The sequence below is a fragment of the Sarcophilus harrisii genome, chromosome 2 (genome assembly GCF_902635505.1).
Source record: "Sarcophilus harrisii chromosome 2, mSarHar1.11, whole genome shotgun sequence".
Classification (NCBI taxonomy): domain Eukaryota; kingdom Metazoa; phylum Chordata; class Mammalia; order Dasyuromorphia; family Dasyuridae; genus Sarcophilus; species Sarcophilus harrisii.
In genome coordinates this window covers 341,205,462-341,225,605 of record NC_045427.1, presented here as the reverse complement: position 1 = coordinate 341,225,605, position 20,144 = coordinate 341,205,462, and the positions used below count along the sequence as shown (strand labels likewise).

General features: G+C 31.2%; 1 protein-coding gene across 2 annotated transcripts in view; it reads left to right on the top strand.

Annotated features, from left to right (window-relative positions):
- TRIM9 (tripartite motif containing 9) overlaps window positions 1-20,144 on the top strand; it is a 209,761-nt gene that overhangs the window by 103,982 nt on the left and 85,635 nt on the right. For both annotated transcript variants that reach the window (XM_031952991.1, XM_031952990.1), the window contains exons 3-5: window positions 2,223-2,345; window positions 3,861-3,971; window positions 6,470-6,623. In XM_031952991.1, coding sequence (XP_031808851.1) covers window positions 2,223-2,345; window positions 3,861-3,971; window positions 6,470-6,623 — 388 coding nt within the window. The remainder of the gene's footprint in view (window positions 1-2,222; window positions 2,346-3,860; window positions 3,972-6,469; window positions 6,624-20,144) is intronic.

Sequence of the window (20,144 nt, the reverse complement as noted above, 5' to 3'; positions counted from 1 at the left end):
TTCCAAAGAGATTTCAAAAAGAAAAGTGACTTATTTTACAAATATATTTATAGCAGCTTTTTTTGTAGCAACAAAGAAATGGAAATTAAAAAGATGCTCATCATTTGGGGAATGGCTGAACAAGTTATGTTATATGATTATAATGGAATACTATATGCTGTAAGAAATGATGAATGGTTTGGTTTCAGAAAAACCTGAAAAGACTTACATGAACTGATGCAGAGTGATGCAAGCAGAACCAGAAGAACATTTTACACAATAATTGTAACAATGTGCCATAATCAAATCTGAATGACTTAGCTATTTCCAGCAATACAAGGATCTAAGACAATTGCACAGGAGTCCTGACTGAAAAATGCTATCCATCTTCAAAGAAATACCTAATAGAATCAGAATGTAGATCACAGAATTCTATTTTTCATATTCATTATTTTTTGTTTGGTTTCTTTTTAAAAACTTTTCTTTCATACCATGATTAATGTGGAAAAACTTTTTACATTATCACACATCTATAACCTACATATAATTGCTTGCCCCCTTGGGCAAAAGATAAGAGGGGAAAGGAGAGAATTTTGAATTTAATTTTTAAAAGAATATTAAAATTATTTTTTCACACAATTGGAAAAATAAAATATTATCCAAAAGAAAATATAAAAAATATATCTAGAACATTTTTGCTACCTGTCAGGGAGATATTGAAAATATTTACTCTATAATAAAAATATATATCTAAAATTTAAGCATCATGAAAAAAGCAAATTTTAGAATTTTATGTCACTCATTGTCCTTTCATATTTCCCTTATGCTTTTTGCATAGGTAAGGATTTTTAATGTGCAAAATACTCATTGTATTAAACAATTTTTAACTGTCTACTGATATTTGGTACTAACAAAAATAATTTAAATGTCAATCAATATATAGATAAGAACTAAAATAAAAATTATACCCATAATTTCATTTTTGAGGTATTACCAAGGTGAATAAATTCCTTCTACAAATGCAAGTTGGACACCTCTACAAATTAAACTTGGAGAATTGCTTAGAGCACTGAGAAGTTAAGTTGCCTAGTATCCCTTGACCAATATGTATTAAAAGTAGGAGTTGAACATAAGCATTCCTGACTTTGAGATCAGTTCTAAATATCAATAGAATTGCCATTTTTAATATGTCAAATAACTACAATAAATAAGCTTGAAGTCTGGTTATTGTTTCTTTCTTCTTTAGTTATTTATTTATCTAATGATACCACATTTTTTTCATTAGGTGGATGAAATCTTGGACTGAGAGTCAAGATTTACATTTAACCCCACTTTTACACTTTGAATAAGTCATTAAAATTCCTCTGAGACTGGATTTCCTTATCTGTAAAATAGGGATAACATCCATAGCATCTACTTCAAAGGGCATTTTTGAGTCCCAAATAGGAAAATATATATATAAAGACCTTTGAAAATCTTAAAGAATTATATGTTAGCTATTATTACTGTTAAGATCTTTCAATCTTAAAGAATTGTGTTAACTATTATTCTTGTTCCTTTCTTTTCTAGTCTGTAAAAAGTATCTAACTTTCCCTACATTTGTCAAAAGATACAAGTTTCCCACCGAATCCACCCCCTAAAAAATTCTATTTGTTTTCAAATTAGTATCTGTGTTGTGAATTACACATTGGAGTACCATTTCCTAGGGTACTAATTCATAGTGAGAAAAAAAATTTGAGATGAACTTTTATCCTTGCTGATATTTTCTAATTGGGTAAACTAGTTTCCTCTGTAGGATACATTTCCATTTTCAATCCCCAAATATACATGCTAGCATTTTGTTAGTGATATTGATGTTAATTAGTTATCTGAACTCAATAAATTAACTTTAGGGAAAGTTTTGATTTTTATCCTTGCTGAAAAAAAATCTTAAACAAAAGAAAATATCCTTTGAAAGAGAGACAGAGAAAAAGAGAGAGAGGAGGATAAGAAGAGAGGGAGGAAAGGAGAGATATTTGTGTGGGTATGTGTATTCTATAAGTGTATGTGAGTTTATCTACATATATAAACATTTATACATATGTATACCTAACAATCATATTCAGAAATACCCTTTCATTCCCTTCAATAAGAATGTAGACAGAGTATAGGTACCATTGAGCTTCATTTCTACTAATTTCCTCGGAGTATGGATGAGATCCTGGAATCTCATCTATGTTATACATATGTTGTTTTCTGTATAGGAGAACAGTGTTGAATTTGAAGCTTGCCTGGTGGCCCAATGTGATGCTCTCATTGATGCTCTCAACAGAAGAAAAGCTCAGCTGCTTTCCAGAGTCAACAAGGAACATGAATACAAGTTAAAGGTGAGTTCTGAAATATGAGAAGAAAAAAAGAAAGAAAATAAGTTGAATCTCAGATTCAACTGGTGAGATTTTATCGCTATTTTATCACTGTAACTGATTTCTCCTCTCATTAAAGAATTCAGGCCCTTTGGTTTCCAGAAATAAGGAATCAAAGAAAATAAGCATATCAGTGATTTATATTCATAGTGGGCAAAAAGAAAAATGAACAGAATTTTTTGCTTTCAAGAAAAGTTCAATGCTTGCCATAAATATCTGTAATTGGATAGCTAATGATTTTGCTAAATGTGGTTATTACACAGTAGAATTAATAATAGAGACAGAAAAATAAAAGCATTTCCTTTATGAGCTTAATGAGCTTAAATGCAAAGCAAGAATAAAATTCCAAATTTTTTCACTGCCACTTCTTTTTTTTTTAATTATAGCCTTTTATTTTCAAAATATATATGTGGATAATTTTTGACATTTACTCCTACAAAACACAGTGTTCTAATTTTTCTCCCCCTTCTACCCACTTCCTTCCCCAGTCAATAAGGCCTCTTCCGTTAATAGTAACATTATGTGATAAAAACTGACTCAAGAAATAAAAGAAGACTGACATTCCTCAGAAGCCAAAGGAGTGCCAAAGTGAATGTGTATGTGTGTGTGTGTATGTGTGTGTGTGTGTGTGTGTGTGTGTGTGTATTCAAAAGAGAGAAATGGAACATACAGTGGTTACTTTTATTTTAAGTAATTATTCACAATATTTTAGTTGTGAGCCATGGCCATCTTTACCTACAATGACTATTATTCTTGATTATCCTAACTTTTGGAATATAGTCCCACCAATCATAGCTCAAAATTATAGCCAAAGTGTCACAACAATATTTTAATTATTTACTAATAGTAAAAGGTTAAATTTAGTTTCCCCTATGCTTTTAGCTGTGTATTCTCAACTTCTTTCCAATAAACACTACCTAAGAGTAGATATTAAATAATAATGTAAATAATAGCAATGATAGCTTCTAGTTATTGAAATTGATATTATATATAATTAAAGTTCCTGCTTCTTTTTGGATTCTATTTAAACAATAACTGGAAAAGACATAGATGTAAAAAAATGTATAGGGTAGGAAGAGAATCAACAAATATTCATTTTTTTTCTTTTTCTAATCAATGAATGTTAGAAGGTTGTATTGAAAGTACATTCCATGGAGTATGAGTAGGAATGGTGGGAGGACTACCATGCAAAGCTAAATTGAGCTCCCAAGCTGCTTTATATGACTTGAGTTCTGATTGAGCAAAAAAAATATGTCTTAGTCCTTTTTGGTACACTTTTCCTTAATAAATGAAATGAGTAGCCAGAGACTTCCAATTTGTCCTTCTTTGCTAGTCAGTAGTAAAAACTAATAGTAAAACTGATAGTAAAAACTAAACACTAAATCAAAATTTTTGAGGGGAGAAATGCAAAAGTCTCCATACTTCAGTGCTGAGTCTACTATAGTTTTAACTGTTTTGGAACATTAATTTGCTTTATAGGTTGTACGAGATCAGATATCTCACTGTACAGTAAAATTGCGGCAAACTACTGGTCTCATGGAGTATTGCCTGGAGGTTATCAAGGAAAATGACCCCAGTGGATTTTTGCAGGTGAGTGTGTGCTTCTTTTGTTTTTAGATTCCAAGTGTCCCATGGGACTGGGCCTAGGGATCCAAGTTCCATCTAATCCAACTAAAGAAATATATCATATAACCCACTTTAATACATTCACACTTAGTAACTGTCCTGCCTTGAAATCACTCAGCTACCAGAAAATCATTGCCAAATGATATGATTTGTAAAGAATGTTATATGGAGTAATATTTGCTCAGTTTCATTGAATAAAGAAAAAAATACCTCATTAGCCTTCATTCATTCAGACTTACAGCCTTTTGGAATCATATTTCAGAAATTATGGGGGCTTTAGAGTTTATCTAATCTAATTCTTTCATTTTAGATATGAAGAAACTGAGGTAACAATAAAAGAATTGAATCATAGATTACAAGAACACAGAGGTTTCTTTTTAGAAGAATTGGTTAGTTTTATATCAGTCAGTGTATGTAGCATCCATTCTGTCAATGGAAAAATCCAAACTGCACTATAATTTACTTTCTCTGTGTCAACTTTCTGCTCAATCAATAAATTGAATTTCATAAGTAATAGCAGGAAAATTATTAGAGAGATATCATAATTGAAATATCATGGAATGAGTGTTGAGAATAAGTAAATTGCCTTCAAGTCACAGATTTAGTCATCGCTAGTTATGATACCCTTGGGAAGTAATTTAAACTCCTGTTTCCTATTTAGAGGTAGCTAGGTGGCACAGTGGAAAAAGCACTGGGCCAGTAGGCAGGAAAAACTGAGCTCAAATACAATCTTAGACATTTACTGATTTTCTGACCTTAAGTAAGACACTTGATGTCTTTTTACCTTAGTTTTCTCAGTTGTCAAATGGAGACAGTGACAACAACTATCCTCACAGATTTGTTGTGAAGATCAGGTGAGATAATATCTGCAAAGTTCTTAACACAGTGCTTGGTACTTAGCACTGTATAAATGTTTTTTCCTTCCCCTTTCTTATATGTTTCACTTTGATCATTAATAAAAAGAGAACACTGAGTAACATTTGTGCTATTTACCTCTGAGTAGAGTCATTTTAGAACATCTATATAAAGTAGTTATACTTATTAATAATTCACATTGACATAGTGCAATTGCATTTTCCAAAGCCAATCAATCAATCAATTGAGCCTTATTACTATGTGCTAGCATTGTTTTATGCACCAGATATAACAAAGATAAAAGTGAAAAAATTTAACTTCAAAGAACTTAAATTAGGATGAAGAAGAGGTACATACAAGATGCATACTAAGCAAATTCAGAGTAACTTTGCATCTATGGACATGGAAATATCTGCTACAGAAAGTTGAAAAGAATTTTTAAGGAAACCAGCAATTCTGTACCCAACTATATAAATATGTATTTATTTAGAATAGAAATTGCAGAGACAGAGGTCCAGAAGTGTCATGTGTGGAAAAATAATATATGCAAACATATGAGGAAATATTATATGTACATATACTTATACACAGAGAGAAAATACAAGGTCATTGACAAGTAATTATCTGTTTATATCTCTCTGTCTCTGTATACCCAAGAAGGTGGCTTCAAATCAATATGCTTCTAGCATAGGGAAATAGGAATAGGGCTTCTCTTTCCTCAGAGTCCTTTATTCCTTTAGCAAAATATGTAGCACATAGTAAGCATTTAATAATTGCTTGTTAATAACTAATGGTTCCCACATTTATTATTCAAAAAAGATACTATATATGAGAGTTTGGGTCAGTGGGCATTTTGATTTAGAAAAGTACAGAGATGATGAGTAGAACTAAGTGATGAGATTAATTTGAATAATTGGCTCATAAGAGACAAAGGGTATATATGTGTGTGTATATGTGTGTGTGTGTGTGTGACACATATGTAAAGACAGTTAGTAATTTGATAAGAAGATAGACCTAAAGAGAAGTGAGGCATGGATAAAGCCAGATCTATCTATACTGGGTGGTGGGAGGAAAGTACCAATAAGGATAATGGGAGTCTAAGACAGTATTCCAAGAAATTAAATCTTTTAAGTGTTTGGTTTCTGGTCTAATAAATGATTATCACTTCATAGACTTTGTCTTTAAGACTTTAGAAATCATATTTTGCAGAATACATTTAATCAGGTTTGCTTGTCAAGAGAGGTGCAATGTCATTTATTAATATAAGGCAGAGATGAGGTAGTCAATCACATAGAGTAGGTTACATACCGCAGTAACACTGGTTCCATTAAAACAGTAAGATCAGAAAGAATCACATATTCCAGTAATTAATACTGGAATTGTATACCTCAATTATATTGATAACATTTGCACCAATATTGTTTATGACTATGTAAATTTAGCTCCAAATATAGGGACATTTGTAAATGTATCAAGAAAAGTTTGGGGTTAGGTAAAGACTATTTGAATAATCTCAGTTTTTTCAAGGTAAAGCTGTAGCTCATTTTGGAAACTATTCTATTTCCAGTGTGGCATGTAATCTCTCACACAATCTTTAATGTGATTAGATTTCTGATGCACTCATTAGAAGAGTGCACTTGACTGAGGATCAATGGGGAAAAGGGACTCTTATGCCAAGGATGACAACAGACTTTGATTTGAATCTAGACAACACACCTCTGCTGCAGTCCATCCACCAACTTGACTTTGTACAAATGAAAGGTAAGTATTTATATCCAAATAAGTCAAAAAATATCGTATATGGATATTGTTGCTTACAAAATTGTTTTGAAGACCATAACTTTAAAGGCAAATAGTTGTTGGGAAGATAAACATTTAGATTTAGATTAACTTAATATGTCCACCTTTATAAGAAGATTCACATTGTGTCTAATTTTGTCATATGATAAAGTTGTGCAGCTTTATATTGTTTAATATGGCTCTCTGGTATTTGGATATCTACCATATGTGACACTTTCTCTTACTCTTTAAATAATCTTTGGATTATATTCTTTTTTTGTTTCAATAATATTTTATTTTTCCAATTACATGTAAAGATAGTTTTCAATAAATTGTTTTTTTCCCCTTTTCCCTTTATCTCTCTCCTCCTCAAGATAGCAAGCAATATAAGTTATATACATACAATCAATTTAAACATATTTCCATATTTGTCATGTTGTTAAAGAAAAATCAGAACAAAATGGAAAAACCATGAGAAAAAAAGGAAACAAAAAATGATGAAAATGATATGCTTCAATCGGCATTTAATCTCCATAGTTCTCTCTCTGGATGCAGATGGCATTTTCTATTCCAAGACTATTGGAAATTCCCTGGATAACTATATTGCTGAAAAGAGCTTGATTTGAATTATAATCTTGGTAGCTGATAACACATTATAACATAGTATTGCAAGACAAAAAACTGTATATTTTACAGAAAAGAATAAAACTTGAACCCAAGGATTAAAAGTTAGCATACTTGTTAAATGGAGAAATATTTACAAATCTATATTTGGCAAGACATTTTAATAATTTCTTTGAAAATTAGACAAAAAGCTAAAGGTAAAGAGAAATTGAAACAAAATAAATTTTGGGGATAGGAGATATTTAAGATAAACCAGGAGTTTACAAACTTTATTATGACATCCATTTTTTATACCCACTACACAATGACATCCACTTCCATCTACTTTTCACAGAATAATCCATAAAGAATTTTTCCTAGGTCATATTTTATTTTCATAAGAGAAAACTAGTATGTTTTGTGGTAATGAGAAATGGTCTGGACTCTTCATCAATATTGTCTTAATAATTTTGCAACGAACTTTCTTCTTTGGACAATTTCTTATAAAGTTGAATACTTTTGCAAAAACTTGAAAAACTAAATATAGCTCCTCACTAATATTTCTAAATACAAGTGACTATAATGTATTTATCTTGTCCAAATAACATAAAGGGACATATTTTAAAATAGTGATCATACACCATCAGTTCATTCTAATGCTAATTAAAGTCTGTCACTATAGATACCAATAGAATTTTCCTACATTATATATATATATATATATATAATGTTAGTCTATTAATTATAAAAATTCTCTTTTGTGGCAAAGTATTAAATAGGTTTGCAAAGTATTAAATGTTCTGTAACAACTTTAACATGTAGTAGAATATAATCAAATTGGCATCTTTAATGAAATCTGTTCTTTTGTTCACTAGAAATGCAAAAGAGGAAAATGTCAGTTTCTCAGTCAACTTATTATAAAGATCTTTAGACATAGGAACAATTTTCCTTCTCACTTCAATATATCTTAGTGGAGCATTTTAGGTTATTTTTGCTTGCCAAGCTTTATTTCAATTATAATCAAGAGCTACAAATAGCACTAATATTTCTGTCTATTAAATGAAAAATTTAATTAATTCTATAAGCAATTGTGATGAACAAAATAATTTTGATATCACAGACTTAGATTTTATGTTATTTTTAGCTAAAACAGGAATACAAAGCAAACAAAAGTCCTTACTGCAATCAGGAAACAATCATAATAGTAGTAACAATATTCATAATTCCAGCAATAAATGCAATGAGATGAGTTCAGAAATTCAAGCAGTGTCAAGATATCTCAGGTGACACAGATCATTTTTAACTGACCAAAAAAGAAAAATCAGGAGCTTAGACATCCAGTCCAACTTTCTCATGTTTCAGATGAAGTAATGGAAGCCTAAAAAGATGGCATTTTTAAGATAAGGTCATTATTATGCTCTACCTACCAGTTTCTTAAATTATCAATTGATGGTCCTCTCTGAAATTTGAGGAATTTAATCTTATATCATAGCAAGTCCTATTACTGTGTCAAAGTATTTATAAATGACTTTTTAAGGACATAATATTACTATCATTAGGAAAGAATGGAATCTGGATTAATCACACTACAACTGGACTACTTCTAGTATAAACTTTTCTTTAGGTGAAAAAAATGATCAATATAAGCATTGTATCCTTGAAGTGGAAAATCCTTGGCAATAATTGTTCAGTCATTAAGTTGTTTCTGACTCTGGGCTTTTATGGAGGGTTTTTGGCAAAGATATTAAAGTAGTTTGCCATTTCCTTTCCAGTGGATTAAGGCAAGTAGAGATTAAGTCACTTGCCCAGGAACACATAGCTAGTGAGGGCAGATTTAAAATCAGTTCTGACTCCAAGCCCAGTACTCTATCCACCAAGTCACCTAACTGTCCACTTAATTTTATCTCATTTTTTTCTCCTGAACTGAGACATAAATGCTAGGCTAATTACCCTGAATAATTGTATTCCTGGGTAGATCTCATTGCATTGTGGTACAGATTAATATTTTGATTCAATTTGTTTATGGCCATAATTCTTCATACCATACACAGAACTTTGATCCCAATGCATAGATGGCCAAAAATGTTGAATTACAAAATAGATCATGTTCTTGAACATGTATTATGTGACAGTTATTTCTTTTTATATTTTTAAAAAAACTGTTTTTAACCTCCCCACTTCAGTTCAGGATATATAGATATATCACATAACCAGAAAGTTATTTTTTGCAACAAAGAAAGAAAAAAGAGAAAAGTGGTTCAGTAAAATTGAGTATGACTGTGTATTGTGTTCCATAGCCATAGTTTCTCTTCTCTGAAAAGACTTTTTTCTCTTTTCTTAAAAATTTGGTGCAAATTTGAACATTTTAATTGCAAAACATACAGTTTGGAATTTTTGTTCTTGGTTTTTTTTTTCCCATTCACATTATTACAGTGTATAATATTATTTTTTCTTATTTACTTTACTCTGTATCAATTCATCTAAATCTTCTCATGCTTCCCTAAATTCTTATGATCCTCTTCCTATGTCTTTTAATGAATGATATATTTTTAGAAGAATGCTCCTTAAAGTGTGGTCCACATCCCTTGGAGGGTCCCTTAGACTTTTTTTCAGGGATATATGAGAACAAAACTATTTTCAAAATAATGCCAGGTAGTTACTTGGCTATCTCTGTGTGAGACCACATTTTCTTTATATACTTCAACCAAAACTATATATTATGATAAGCTGAATATGGTAGCAGTATGAGATTTCAGATGCCTTTCATTAAACAAGACATTAAAGAGTTATGCATGTTGATGAAGTTGTGAAATAATCTAACTATTCTGGAGAACAATTTGTAACTCTGCCGAAAGGGTTATCAAACTATGCATACCCTTTGATCCAGCAGTACCACTACTAGGTCTGTATGCCAAGGAAATCAGAAAAGAGGGGAAAGGGCCCATATATGCAAAAATCTTTGTAGCAGCTCTTTTTTGTGATGGCAAAGAATTGGAAAATGAGTGGATGCCTATAAACTGGGGAATGGCTGAACAAGTTATGGTATATGAAAGTAACAGAATATTTATTCTTTATAAAAAATAATGAAAAACTGATTTTAGAAAGATCTAGAAAGATTTGCATGAACTGTATACTATAACAGCAAGATTATGCAATGATCAATTACAAAAAAAATAAGTTCTTCCAAGGCAATCCCAATATATTTTGGATGCAAAATGCCATCTGCATCCAGAAAGAGAACTGTGAACACTAAATGTAAATCAGCATATGCTTTTTTTCTTTTTCTTCTGTTGTTTTTTTTCTCTCATGGTTTTTCCCTTCTGTTTTGGTTTTTCTCTCCCAACATGATTCCATAAGGAAATGTGATTTTTTTTTTAAAAAAAAGAATGTTCATGTATAACCAGAAAAAAATTTTGAAAATATTTTTTAAAAAGACTTGTACAAAAGTATTGTAAAACAATGTCATTCTCCTGACTATGGGTTTTTTTTTTTTTGCTTGAAAATAATATATTATTTTTATGAATAAATTATTTATGTTAGCATGTAATAAGTTTATTGTTGTCATTTTTAGGAAATTATAGTTGTTTCATAATTTTGTTTTAATTTCTCAGTATCAACAGATATAACCCACATAAATAAAAGCTCTTTGAGATCCTCAATAATTTTTAAGAATATAAATGGGTACTAAGACCAAAAAATTTGTTAACTCCTGGATTGGAATATACTCCCTCTTCACCTCTACTCTCAGAATCCCTGGCTTCCTTTAATGAATAGCTCAGTTGTCATTTCCTACATAAGACTTTTTCTGGTCTTATGGTTTATCTACATTCTCTCTTTTAATATATTATTTTGATTTTTCTATGTGTGTGTATACACACAAACTTGTGTATATATATAAATATATATAAAATATGTAGTTATATGGAGATAAATATCTATAGATGATAATTGCATATTTATTCCCAAACAGTATGTGTGTGTATATATATATATATATATATCATATGTTACAAAATAATTTTAGAAAGAGATGTGATTTTATATACTTATAAATATATATGATAGATATTATAATTCATTATATATTACACATGTTATAATTATATCATATTATTATAGATATATATATTTATATATGACAGTGTATTGCATATATGTATATGTGTATACATATAAATATATATGTGTTTATGTATATATAACATATTGAAGCTATTAAAATTTAAAATGGCACTAAAATTTTGGGAACACACTATATGATAGGGTAACTTATTTTTTTTCTTTTTTTTTTAATCATAGCTTTTTATTTACAAATTATATGCATGGGTAATTTTACAGCATTGACAATTGCCAAACCTTTTGTTCCAATTTTTCCCCTCCTTCCCCCCATCCCCTACTCCCGATGGCAGGTTGACCAATACATGTTAAATATGTTAAAATATAAATTAAATACAATATAAGTATACATGTCCTAACAGTTATTTTGCTGTACAAAAAGAATTGGACTTTGAAATAGTGTACTATTAGCCTGTGAAAGAAATCAAAAATGCAGACGGACAAAAATATAGGGATTGGGAATTCTATGTAATGGTTCATCGTTATCTCCCAGAGTTCTTTCACTGGGTGTAGCTCGTTCAGTTCATTACTGCTCTATTGCAACTGATTTGGTTCATCTCATTGTTGAAGAGGGCCACGTCCATCAGAATTGATCATCATATAGTACTGTTGTTGAAGTATATAATGATCTTCTGGTCCTGCTCATTTCACTCAGAATCAAAAAATGTAAGTCTCTCCAGGCCTTTCTGAAATCATCCTGCTGGTCATTTCTTATAGGGTGACTTATTTATGTGCAAATCATCTAACATGACTTCATCCAATAGAATAAGATGTCAGGTGATTGACATTGTGAGAGTAGAGAATGGGAACTTGCATGAATAGTTCCTATTTGATCAGCCATGTGATCAGGAACACACTATTTCCGTTGGCTACATGAGAATATTGTTGCTTTAAAATGTCATGACTTGGCAAAGGGCAGGGCTTTTACTTCATTCCCATTTAAGAGAAAAGATGTCTTCTTTACTTATAGCATATGGTGAAGGGGAAAGATCCTAGAATATTCTCACTAGAGCATGTGGCCCTAAAAAATAAACTTGGATCATTAGTGTTTTCATTTATTCTTTTCTACTACTATGTATTCAGAATGTGGAATTTTTAGTCAATTTTTAGAAGCTTATGCCACAGGACATTCAGTAATACAGAAATCCAGAGCAATTATTGTAACCAGCCCAACACTGATGATCTGAAGGACAAAAGTTCTTGACTCTGTCCCTGAAAAAGAAGACACCAAACCTGATTTGGGACATGAAATTGATGAGCCTTTTACATGGTTATAGAAACAGCTAAACTTTGAGTCTAATTCTTTGAGCCTTCTTCTTTCTATGGTGGTACCCGACAATGAAGTGGAGAAAATGTTTTCATATTTATTATTGTTATATATTTGAATATCCCATTGTATTTGGACATTAAGTGACAATGGAACTGGAGTACTAATTATTGGGTCTTGTTAAAAATGAGGGAGGCACCTAGCCAGTAAAGATTTGAATTCATGTCAGAATAACAGGTCTAGTCAGACAGACTAAGTCATTCATCAATTATCAACTCTGTTGCTGGAAGAAGAGGTGAAACAAATGGGTTAGGCTCACAGAAAACCTCAGTTCCTGTATAGCACTGATTCTATCAAGTTAATGCCTAAGCTAACATCTGAAAAATTTAATGAACTGGAATACTGGAACCTTGATGCTGGACTTACTGTAACACCTGACCTGGATAGGAATCCCAAATCCACAAGAGAATTGAAGGTTCAACTTACAACAGAAAATAACATTGTTGGTGAGCCAGTCCATTTAAAAGACACTTCCAATACCACCTTTACAAACAATAACAAAGGGCTATTCCCATCTATATATTATTGTCATGTCCTACTCTACATGACCCCTTTTGTAGTTTTCTTGGCAGAGATATTAGAGTGGTTTTCCATTTGTTTCTCTAGCTTACTTTGCAGAAGAAAAAACTAAGGGAAACAGGATTAAGTAATTTGCCTAGGTTCATATAATTAGTAAGTGCCTGACATCCAATTTGAACTCCCATCTTCTCTGACTCTAGGCCAGGGAACTCTGGCCACAGTGCCACTTGGCAGCTGTGGCAGGTCAATGCAATATATTCATGAATTCTCTCCCCAGTTATTTCTCCCATTTTGTGTTTTCTGGGAAATTCACAAAACCCCTCATTTTACATGAAAAACACACAATTAAGTTTATTTTCTTTTGTACGTTAACTACTTCTCTCTTAGTCCCCTCCCCCATAGAATATAAGCTCCTTAAAGACAGGGACATTTTTATTGTATCTTAACATTAGCACAGTGTTTCATATGTAGTTGGTGCTTAATAAATGATTGCTGATTTGATATTAGTTTCCTTCTAGTTTTTATTTCTCTGTATGGTGGATTTTGACATCTTTTCTTTATTTCTATTAATTAAATAAGTTCAACCCAAAAATTTATTGTGATATATGACTAACTTTTTATTTCCTAAATTAGGGATTATTGACCTTTTTGTGCCATTTTGGTGAATCTCATGAACCATTTCTGAGAATACCTTAAATGCTATAAATTCTTTAATTACTATAAAAATACTCTTCAAAAGTAAAGCACACTTTTCCTCCTCTGCCTGAGTAGAGTCCTTGAATAAAGCAAACTGAAACTTAAAATGATAGAGAGAGGTTTACTAAAGTTTCTATGAGTAAGTAATGTATAGCAATTTTAGCTAGCATTTTTAAAATTTTTAATTATAAATATAATACTATTACTAAAACATTTTAATAGTACAGTTTTCAAATTCATGATAAAATTATGCAATTCTACAAGTATATTATGTTTAAGTGATTTCACTATTCTTAAAAAAAACTAGGCCAGGTATGTTTTCCATAAATAAGTGATGAGGATAATGATAATAATTATAGCTAGTATTTATATTATGCCTATTATGTTCTGCTTGTATTTTCAAAAGAAATAGGATTTAAGAAAATATTGTAATCATACTAATTTTAAAAGATAAAATTTTCTGAGTTTATATTAGTAAATTCATTTCCAGATCTTACATTTGAACTGTACCAATGGTGAATGAAGGTGCTAGATTGTGCTGTTAATTTAATCCACATTTCTTTCTGACAAGTTAGCTAAAATGGGTTCTAGTTCATGTCTGAATATAGAATTTTCCTCTCAAGATTAATTCTAAATATGAAGAAAATATTAACCATCAGAACTGTACCACTGGGAAATGAATGTAAACTGTTTGCATTTTTTTTCTTCCCGGGTTATTTTTACCTGCACACACATATATTGTATCTAGGATATACTATGACCTATTCAACATATATAGGACTGCTTGTCATCTAGGGGAGGGGGTGGAGGGTGGGAAGGAAAAATCAGAACAGAAGTGAGAGCAAGGGATAATGTTGTAAAAAAAATTACCCTGGCATGGGTTATGTCAATAAAAAGTTATCATAATAAAAAAAAAGAACTGTACCAGTTCATTTTTCATCAAGACATTAAAAAAAGAAATAAAGTTATTCCTTTGGAAGTAGACTCATAGACTTACAACATGGTATATAAGACGGCAGTTAAAATCTCAACTGACACAGTTTCTATATTCAATAGGTTTAAAGTTGGAAGGGATCTTAAAGATACAATCCCCTCATTCTACAGATGAGGAAAATCAGAACTGAAGACATGAAGTGACATGTCCAAGATTATAAATAGACCAATTAATAGTAGCAAGATTGAAAAAACATTCTTCTTTCTTTAAATCTAGTGGTACTTTTATATCAAACAATAGAATAGACAGTAGAATTTTAAACAATATCATTTTTAAAACAGAAAAAGAAATTAATAATTTTTCATATTATTTCTTTATATTGGCCTAAACATGATTCTTTTGGAGAAAATATCAAATATATCTTTCTCTAAAATGTCTGTTTCTTAATGCTACGGCTTAATTTTTATGCCTTATTTATCTCACAAATGATAAGTGGTCAGAAAGCCTTCCTTTCCCTTAAATACAATGCAAAATGTATTTAAATTCTAGTTGCCTTGATTTGTTTTTCTAGAATAGGATTGGAAAAACCAATAATCATGGGCACCCTTCATCTTTGCGTTCCTAAGACACCATGTTACTCAGACACCATCAGGACTGAGCAATCCTTACACTGGGTTTACACTATTTAGAGGATGTGAAAATCAATAACACTAATACTTCCTTTGAGATGAATGATTGGCTATTTACTAGGTAGACCTCATTCTAATCTTCTCCAGGCCTAGATGGAAAATCTGTTTTGTCTTGATCCACTGTGGTCCCCTGGCACTCTTATTTTAATTATTAAAATCATCTAAAATCCTCTGGGCCTAGCTATCTACTCATCAACTAAAACTATAGGACTTCAAGACCTTTCCATTTGCCTTCTAGCTGAATTTTCTTTTTTTGTTGTTTTCTCTCCATCTTAGAGTGAGCTCCTTGAGGTCAAAGATATATCTATCATTTTTTTATCCATGTTCTCAGTGTTAGTACTATGCATCACATATAATAAGTACTTGTTACTTATGGTTTCATTCATTAATTAAGCTTTTAAATATTTCTCTGGTCCTGTTCCCTGCTATAGGAGTTCACTTGTCTATTTTAATAGAGTGCTTTCTTTCTTTGATATATTGCTGCTGATTTTCAATATTCTAACCCTAGAATACCAGACAGAGTAAGAGAAAGCTCCTGAAAGTTCACTTTCTTACCTATTAGTTTTCTTCTATTTTGTCCTTTAAAGAGCAGTTTGTAAGGCATGGATGAAGTTCTTATAATATTTTAATTATATCAAAAGTGTTTTCCAAAATTCCATAATTATAATTACATTTTTCTTCTATACAAAGAAAAATTTATTGAAATAAACCAATCTACCATAGAAAATTGATATGATGATAGACAATATTTGATTCATTTATGATTCAAGTTGAAATCAAGTTTGGGTTTTTGTCTTTTTGGTATTATAGTTTATGAATTATTAATTGCTTGAAACATTAACAATAAGGAAACAAGAGATTAACTGGAGATCTAATAAAATGGAAGGAGCAGCTAAGTGGCACAGTGAGCCTGAAGTCAGGAACATCCATCTTCAAATCTGGCCTCAAAACTTACTAGGAGTGTGATCCTGGTTAAGTCACTTAACTTCTTCATTTCCTTATCTGCAAAATGAGATTGGAAAAATGGCAAACTGCTCCAGAATCTTTCACAAGAAAACCCAAGTGGAATCACAAAGAGTTGGGTTCAATTGAAACGAATGAACGGCAAAAATAAAAATGAAATGGAAAAGTTTAATAAATTGACACTTTCTATTAGTAATTAGGGAGAAAAAATGTATGTAGAATAATTCTTTGCATTCTAGGGACCACTGTACAAATTATTTCTTTGAAAAAAATTCATTAAGTTTTTATTTGAAGTTTAAGAAAGACATATTCTTGTACATTTAACTTAGTTTTTTATGTTTTTGAGAAATGAGATCTTTATCATAAACATTTTTCTATAAAGATTATTTTTGAGCTTTCTGATTTTCTTCTAATCTTAACATTAGTTTTGTTTGTATAAAACTTATCTATTTCAATGTAATCAAAATTATCTATTTACATTTAACAATGCTGTCTATCTAAATGCTTTAGAGCATTTAACAATGCTCTATGTCATGAATTCTCTTCCTCCCCATAGATCTGAGGAATAAACATTCATTGTTCTAATTGTTTATGTGTCATCCTCTATGTTTAAATCTTGCACCCATTTTGACCTTATCTTGGTATACAATGTGAAGTGTTGCTCTATACCTAGTTTATGTCCTATTATTTTCCAATTTCCCCAGCAGTTATTCCAAATCCTGTGTCCTTATCCCAAAGACTGGAGTCTTTGGGTTTACCAAACACTAAGTAACTATGGTCATTGACTGCTGTGTTTTATGTATCTAATGTACTCCACTGATCCACCATTCTATTTCTTACCCAGTACCAAATATTTTCGTTTGTTTGTTTTTGTTTTGCTTTGTTTTTGCTGAGGTATTTGGGATTAAGTGACTTGCCCAGGATCACACAGGTAGGAAGTGTTAAGTGTCTGAGGCCAAATTTGAACTCAGGACCTTTTGACTTCAGGGCTGGTGCTCTATCCATTGCACCACCTAGCTGCCTCAGTACCAAATAGTTTTGATAATTATTGTTTTACAATATAGTTTAAGATCTGGTACTACTACACTTAACACTGTACACTAAGATAAGGTCAAAATGGATTCATGACCTAGGCATAAAGAATGAGATGATTAATAAATTGGAAGAACATAGGATAATTTACCTCTCACACCTGTGGAAGAGGAAGGAATTTATGAGCAAAGAAGAACTAGAGATCATTATTGATCACAAAATAGAAAAATTTGATTATATCAAATTGAAAAGTTTTTGTACAAACAAAACTAATGCAGAAAAGATTAGAAGGGGAGCAATAAACATTTCCAAAATATATAGAGAATTAACTCTAATTTATAAAAAATCAAGCCATTCTCCAATTGAAAAATGGTCAAAGGATATGAACAGACAATTCTCAGATGAAGAAATTGAAACTATTTCTAGCCATATGAAAAGATACTCCAAGTCATTATTAATCAGAGAAATGCAAATTAAGATAACTCTGAGATACCATCACATACCTGTCAGATTGGCTAGAATAACAGGGAAAGATAATGTGGAATGCTGGAGGGGATGTGGGAAAACTGGGACACTGATACATTGTTGGTAGAATTGTGAATACATCCAGCCATTCTGGAGAGCAATTTGGAACTATGCTCAAAAAGCTATCAAACTGTGCATACCCTTTGACCCAGCAGTGTTACTACTGGGCTTATATCCCAAAGAGATTTTAAAGAAAGGAAAGGGACCTGTATGTGCAAGAATGTTTATGGCAGCCCTCTTTGTAATAGCCAGAAACTGGAAACTGAGTGGATGCCCATCAATTGGAGAATGGCTGAATAAATTGTGATTATATAAATATTATGGAATATTATTGTTTGGTAAGAAATGACCAGTGGGATGATTTCAGAAAGGCCTGGAGAGACTTATATGAACTAATGCTGAGTGAAATGAACCGACCAGAAGATCATTATATACTTCAACAACAATACTATACGATGATCAATTCTGATGGATGTGGCCCTCTTCAACAATGAGATGAACCAAATCAGTTCCAATAGAGCAGTAATGAACTGAACAAGCTACACCCAGTGAAAGAACTCTGGGAGATGACTATGAACCACTACATAGAATTCCCAATCCCTCTATTTTTGTCTGCCTGCATTTTTGATTTCCTTCATAGGCTAATTGTTCACTATTTTAAAGTCCGACTCTTTTTGTACAGCAAAATAACTGTGTGGACATGGATACACATTTGTATTTAACATATTGTATTTAACTTATACTTTAATATATTCAACATGTATTGGTCAATCTGCCATCTGGGAGAAGGAGTGGGGGGAACGAGGGAAAAAATTGGAACAAAAGGATTTGCAACTGTCAATGCTGAAAAATTACCTGTGCATATATCTTGTAAATAAAAAGCTGTAATAATAATAAGAAGAAAAAGAAAAAAATTTGGTACTGCTAAACTTCTTTCCTTTATATTTTTCCCATTGTTTTCTTTGAAAATTTTTACCTTTATTCTTCCCAATTAATTTTGCTATCATTTTTCTAGCTAAATAAAATATTTTTTGAAAATTCAAAATGGCTGTGAATAAATTCATTTGTGAAGTTAAATTGTCATTTTTGTCATATTGGCTTTTTCTATCCATAAGAAATTAACATTTTCTAATTATTTAATGCTGACTTTGTTTCTGTAAAGAGTGTTTTATAATTATGTACATGTAATTCCTGGGTCTATTTTGGCAGGAATATTCCTAGGCATTTTATTCAGTCTTGAGTTGTTTGAAATTGATTGAGTATCTCTTACTCATCATTTCTTATACTACTATGACATTCCATTACAATCATATATAAAAACTTGTTCAGGCATTTCCTCATTGATAGACAACCCCTCAATTTTCAGTTCTCTGGCTTGAATGGTAAGAATAGTTTTATAACCATTTGGGCATAGTTACAAATTGTTCCACTACTACTGCACTCCACTACTGCATTGTGTCTCAATTTTTCCACAACCCCTGCAACATTTATCATTTTCCTTTTTTTAAATAATATTTGCAAGTCTGATAGGTATTAGGTGGTAATTCAAAGTTATAATTTCCATTTCTTTAATGAATAGTGATTTAGAACATTTTTTATATGATGATAGTTAGCTTTGATTATTTTATTTGAAAGTTGCCTATTCACTTACTCTCATCAGAGTCAGCTCAAAGAGGAAACAACATATACACTCAATAATGGAATAGAAATCTATCTTACCCTACAGAAAGTAGGAGGATAAGGAGATACAGGAAAGAGTGAGGGTAATAGAAAAGAGAACATAATGGTCAGTAGAAAACATTTTTGAGAAAGGTCAAGGTGAAAGGAGAGAGAATAAAATAAAATAGAGGGAAATACAGTTAGCAATAGTAATTGGACAAAGAATTTTAAAGTATCTTTCTCTGATTAAGGCCTTATTCTCAAATGTATAAGGAACTGAGTCAAATTATTTTAAAGAGCATTTCCCAGTTGATAAATGATCAGAAGATATGAACTATTCCCAAAGGATTATAAAATCATGCATATCTTTTCACCTAACAACACCACTACTAGATATGAATCTCAAAAGAGATTTTTTAAAAGAAAAAGGTATCCCCTCT